The 6,000-nt window shown below is 41.5% G+C and overlaps 1 protein-coding gene across 1 annotated transcript in view; it reads left to right on the plus strand.

Moving 5' to 3' along the window:
• The window catches only part of keap1a (kelch-like ECH-associated protein 1a), a 29,745-nt gene extending 27,196 nt beyond the window's left edge, over window positions 1-2,549 (plus strand). Inside the window, exons 11-12 of the mRNA XM_050061627.1 lie at window positions 113-289; window positions 1,797-2,549. Of these exons, the coding sequence (XP_049917584.1) occupies window positions 113-289; window positions 1,797-1,975 (356 nt within the window). The 3' untranslated portion in view covers window positions 1,976-2,549. The remainder of the gene's footprint in view (window positions 1-112; window positions 290-1,796) is intronic.
• The last annotated feature ends 3,451 nt before the right edge of the window (window positions 2,550-6,000 follow it).

Raw genomic sequence — 6,000 nt, forward strand, 5'->3', positions numbered from 1 at the left:
ACAAAGCTGTACCAATCTTCTCATCTAACTCTCAGCAAGAAAGCCAAGAAGCCATTTTGTCACCATTATGTCAAAATGTTCCTTTAAGTTCCCTCTCTGTGTGTCTTTGCAGGATTGGTGTGTGTGAACTCTCACTTGTACGCCATAGGAGGCTACGATGGGCGGAACCAGCTGTGTTCGGTGGAGCGTTACAATATAGCCAGGAACCAATGGGAGCCCAGGGCCTCCATGCAGTACTGCCGCAGTGCACACGGAGTCACGGTCCACCAGGGGCGCATCTTTGTCCTCGGTCAGTTGTATCACTGCTCAAAAAATAACAAATTGAAAATTCAAACAGTGTTAGTGATTACACACTCACAAAAATATTTGATCAATGATTACCTGTGTTAGCTGGTATTGTTTTAACCTCATGAGTCTGTGTGTGTGTGTGTGTGTGTCGTCATGGCGAAATGTGGTCCAGGTGACACAATTGTAGCGGTAACTACCACAGAAGCCATTTTGAGTACTTTGCCAGGTGCTTATATGTCTGTCTGTCTGTGGGCAGATTTTTTCACTGCAGTAACATCGCAACTGTGCAACATGCAGTCAGGAAATTTTACAGGTGTGTAGTTGAGACCAAAATGAAGGCCAGTTTAAAGATGGCCGTGGTCCAAGCAAGGGAGCTGGATGTAGGGACGTAGGAAGTAGGGAAGGGGCCACTGGCTGCACGCCTTATACCCCTGGCTAACGACAGGTGTGTTGCTGAAAACACACTGGCGGCTGAGTTTGAAGATGGGTGTGGTGCAAGCAAGGGCGCAGGGGAGGGACCATTGGCCCAACCACTTTACGCCTTTGTTGGACATTTGCTTTAGATTGCCGATTGCTGCGTCTTGGCTGGAGTGATTCTATCGCAAGATGGTCTTTTTTTTATGTATTTTTAAGTGTTTTTATTTATTTTATATTTTTCATTATTGACTTTTTTCTGTTTTTTTTTTCTTTTTCTTAGATTTTTTTTTTTAATTTTATATTTTTTTTAATTCTTTAAACTTTTTTTCGTAGTTATATTTTATTGTATGTTCCACCCGTGTATTTTAGTTTACAGTTTTTATTGATGCTTGTATTGATGACTGTTGCTTGCTTGAAGTCAAGCCTGTCTTCTGTGCCATCACTAATAAGTACATTTTCAGTTTCATGTATCTAAGCCTGTTGTACCGTCTTATTTTTGTGGGCTGAGTGTGCAGCCACTTCCACAAACACTTATGTTTGAGTCTTATGAGTTAAAAGAAGTTTCAGTTAGTCGTCATTGTAGAGTAGAAAAACCTTTCATATCTGTGGTATTATTATGTCTGGTTACGAGACTTGCAGATGTGACGCCGCCGGGCCCAGGAAGAAATGTTCTTTTAGACGACGTTCATGCAGGTAGAGGCAATAATAGTACAGACCTGCGAAGTGATTAGGTAATTCTGATTAATTGGTCGACAGGAGGTCAGGAGGCTCAGTGTGGCTCAGTGACTCAGTGTTGTTAATTACAGTAAAGCATGGTTCAAATGTGAAGAGTAAACAGACAAGCAGCAGCAAATGAGATGTCACATCAGGAAGAAATAAATCGCGTTAGTGAATAAAATCAATTGAAAATCATAATGTAATAATCTCCCTTTTTAAAAAACAATTCCACTAATCCATTTATTAATTGACAGATACATAACTTAAAGACAGAATCGTTTAACAGTTCACTAACTGGTGTATTAACAACCTTATTAAATGAGTGTGTGTGTGTGTGTGTGTGTGTGTGTGTGTGTGTGTGTGTGTCCATCCAGGAGGCTTTAACCAGCACGGCTTCCTGTCCAGTGTCGAGTGTTACTGTCCAGACAGAAACGAATGGACATGCGTCACCGACATGCCCGTTGGACGCAGCGGCATGGGCGTCGCTGTTACCATGGAGCCCTGTCCTGGCAGCCTGCCTGAACAAGAGGAGGATGAGGAAGGAGCCACATGAGGAGGAGGAGGATAAAATCAGTGTGGTTATGGTTCTACGTGGTGCTGCTTTTCAAGAGAGGGGTGAAGTGCATTCAATAAAATAAACATTCCAATTTACGTCCCCGCTCTCGTGGATCTGGTTGGTGTCGCCCCGCGGAGAACTGCAGGTAAAGTTTGTGTGGAAACATTGAAGGAGAAGATTTCTACATCAGCTCCAGGGACACGTGATACAGAAAACAACAAGGTGCTACAGAAGTAATCCCAAATAATGGTACTATTTAATTACTATTGTTCTTCAGAAGTTTTTAATCTCTAAGTGTTATTTTTGTAAATTTAATGAATGAACGGCCTTCAGCGTCCTCATTTCTAATTCCTCTGTGTTGTATCTCTACCTCTATCTGTGTCTCTGTCCAAATGAGCACTTTTCTGTTTGTGCCAATATAGTTTCACCCAGAACTGCCAATTTTTTATTTTATTTTATTGATTTTTTTTGTGTGTGTGTGTGTGTGTGTGTGTGTACATGTACTCACCATAACTTGTGTTTCAGGAAATAAAGTTAATCAAGTGTATATCTGCCCCGTATGTTCATCATTTTATCTTTACTGACCTCTTGTGATTTCATTTATCAAAGGTCTGGAACAGTGACACTTAATGCTTGTTTGGGGGGTCGTTGGGGGTTGGCTGCAGTCGGCAAGATGTCACCACTACCCGTTTGAGGGCAGGCAACTGGCTTTTGGACCTACTTCTGAGAAGGTCCATCTCCGGTGAAGCTTGGCGTGGCATGGCGCCCCTAAACTGATAATGGAAATGCAAATCCGCGCGGCATGACTTTACTCGATGCGGCCAAGTGTTACAATGGAAAAAGGGTATAAGTGTTGGCATCAAAAATAAAATTTGGCATTTAAAAAAGAAACATCGGCAGTGAAAAAACATTTACACAGAAAAATAAAACACCGAAAAGGCACAAAAAGACCTCAAAGAAACATAAAATAATTACAAAAGGGGCAAAACAAACACAAAGAGACACAAAATGATCAGAAAAACCCCAAAATTGCCAGGCACAGGCCCAAGGGCCCAACGTGTTAGGGGCCCTCACTGGCCTTCACCTGCAAAACATAACTCAAACTGACACGCACTGATCAGGACGAGACAGAAGAGGACAACAAAGAGATGCAAAGGAACTGCAAAGAGACACAAAATAACTACAAAACGGGGCAAATCAAACACAAAGAGACACGAAAATACAATAAAAAGATACATAACGGCCAAAAAATAAAGAAAATGACCTCAAAAAAACAACAACACACAAAGTGGGTACAAAGAAACACAAAATAACTACAAAACGGGGCAATACAAACACTAAGAGACATAGAATGTCTATATTGAGATACAAAATGACCAAAAAAAGACACAAAATTACCTAAAATATGCACAAAATAAGGGGACAAACACAGAGAGACACAAAAAGATACAAAACTACCAAAAAAATACATACAAAAAAAGCACAGAATAACAAAGAAACTCAAAACAGGTACAAAGAGATACAAAATAACCACAAAAAGGGCAAAACACCCAAAAAGTGACACAAAACAACAACAAAATGACACAAAACAACTATGAAGAGACACAGAATGACTACATGTAAGAGAGGTGGTGGGGCCCTTTAAATGTCTGCGCCCAGGGGCCCACTGTCTCATTATCCGCCCATGGGCTGATGCCACCTGTAAGAACTGTAATCCCTTCATCATTTAATTTTATTTTGATATTTTTTGCATTTTGATGTGTTTTTTAGTGACAATCTTTTTTTGTTTGTTTTACACTCTTTTTTTCTCACTTTTTTCAATTGAATTTAATTCAGTAGAACTTTATTTATCTCTAAGGAAATTCTTGTGCCATCGAACCAGACAACAGTGGGTTCCCGGGGTCTGGGTCACTGAGTGTTGGAAACAATAGAGTATTAAATATCTGGCAAACTATACAAAGCAGAGCAGAGCAGAAGCAAAAACCAGTGCCTCATAGAGTAACAATATGAGTATGATAAGTACAAGAGTTACTAAAAATGAACTAAAATATAACAACAAGAATATGTATTGCACATGACTGAGAAAATGATACTGCACTACACTGATAAGTGATCATGATATGGAAGAATAATATTGCACATGCCCCTTGGTTTCAACTTCTGTCACAGTTTTGGTGTAGAGAGAAAGGGTTTGAGGGGAGTTGCAAGGACAGCGTGATTTACATATCCAAGGAGAGCATTTCTTTTCTGGACTCACATTCTTTCAAGAGTGACGTGAAGGACAAAAATCAGAACACATTAGGATACAAAAAAAAAAAAAATCAAAATGAAATCATTTTTAATGTTTTTTTCTCTGTTGTCAGCACTAACGTTTCCTTTTTCAATGCCATATTTTCATTTTCCCTGCCAAAACTTCCTCCCACTGTTCCAGCTCCATCACTTATTAGGCTGCATCCACACCAGTGTGCAGCTCCAGTATGTACCAGCACATGCTTTACCACTAGATGGTGGGATAAGTCCAAAAACATCTGCACGCAGCAACATCAGAATGTTTCTGTTTTTCGTTTTGCAATGTTAAAGCACCATAAAAGAACTTAAAAATGACAAAGCAACAGAATAAAGGCTCTAAATCTGCTCACATCATGACAGCTATTACTACAATAATATGTGCAGGGACTGTGCACACGCTACGAACAGTGATGTCCTGTTTAGATAAAAACTGTTTTACAGCTCAGAGAGAATAATTAGAGCCATAGTGAGCAGAGCAGCCTTTATTCCAGCAGTTGTGAGGAGAGACAGAGAGTAGTGGAGTCACTACTGTGTTAGTCATCAACCGCAGACGTCACTTGTGTGTGTTTACTTATCTCTCTGCGCACTGCTGCTCTCCATCTCCTCCATGGCTCACCTGCAATTATCCCAGCAGGCCACCAAAGAAGACAGTTCTGGACAGAGCAATTATTTAAATGCGTGTTGAGATTTCTGACAGAGAGGAGGGGGAAAATGTATGTTTTATGTGGAATAATAGAAAGGCAGGTGATTGTGCTCTCGTGTTTGTCTCCATTTGAATGCATCTCAGATTTCAGAACTAGTGGACACACGGTGCTTTGTGAGCCTCCATTATTGACAGAGCAACCTGTTGGGCGACGAGCAGAGATGAAGTAGAGGCAGAGGAGGAAGTGGCGGAGCTCTGGTTGTGTGTTTCAGGGCCCCGGAGAGCGGAGACGGACGAGGGAGTAGAGGGCTCTTACTCACTACTTAAAGCCCCACACAAGAGCAAGTGACTCACATGGCGAACGCATGACGCAGGCATCTCACACACAACACACACACAGTCGTACATGGATACACAAACGCGTCCGTACGCAAACACATTTGCTCTTTATCTGCCACACACGCATATGTGTGTGTGCAAAACAAAGCTGGCTGTCTCTCATTTGCAGGCTGTGGAAACAGATTTGCCTGAATGCTTTCATTGTCTCATGAGGGGAGAGGAATACAGAAAGAGATGAAGCACTGTACAGCGGGGAGGTTTGCCTTCTATGGAGAATCAGCGGAGGAAAATTAGTACACATACAGATGTAGCTGTTGTACAAGTCCATCTTCTGCATGCTCGCTGCGCTAATGCTGAACAGTTGCACAACCCCAAGAGGATCTGATGGAGGAGAGAATCTTCCTCTGATAGAGCAGCAGAGATGGAGGAACTGAGAGAGGCTGAAGCATGGATGGTTTACTGAATGGGCCTGCCGGGCACAGGCCCAGGGGCCCAAAGTGTTAGGGGCCCTCGCTGGCCTTCACCTGCAAAATGTAACTCAAATTGACACGTGCTGACCAGAATGAGACAGAAAAAGACAACAAAGAGATGCAAAACAAACTAAAAAAGACTCAAAATTACCTGAAAACGGCACAAAATGACCTTAAAGAAACATGAAACGGGTACAAAAAGGGGCAAAACATCCAAAAAGAGACACAAAATTACCAAAAAATCACAAAATGATCTCGAAGAGACACAAAACAGGTACAAG

This window comes from Epinephelus moara, chromosome 14 (genome assembly GCF_006386435.1).
Source record: "Epinephelus moara isolate mb chromosome 14, YSFRI_EMoa_1.0, whole genome shotgun sequence".
Classification (NCBI taxonomy): Eukaryota; Metazoa; Chordata; class Actinopteri; order Perciformes; family Serranidae; genus Epinephelus; species Epinephelus moara.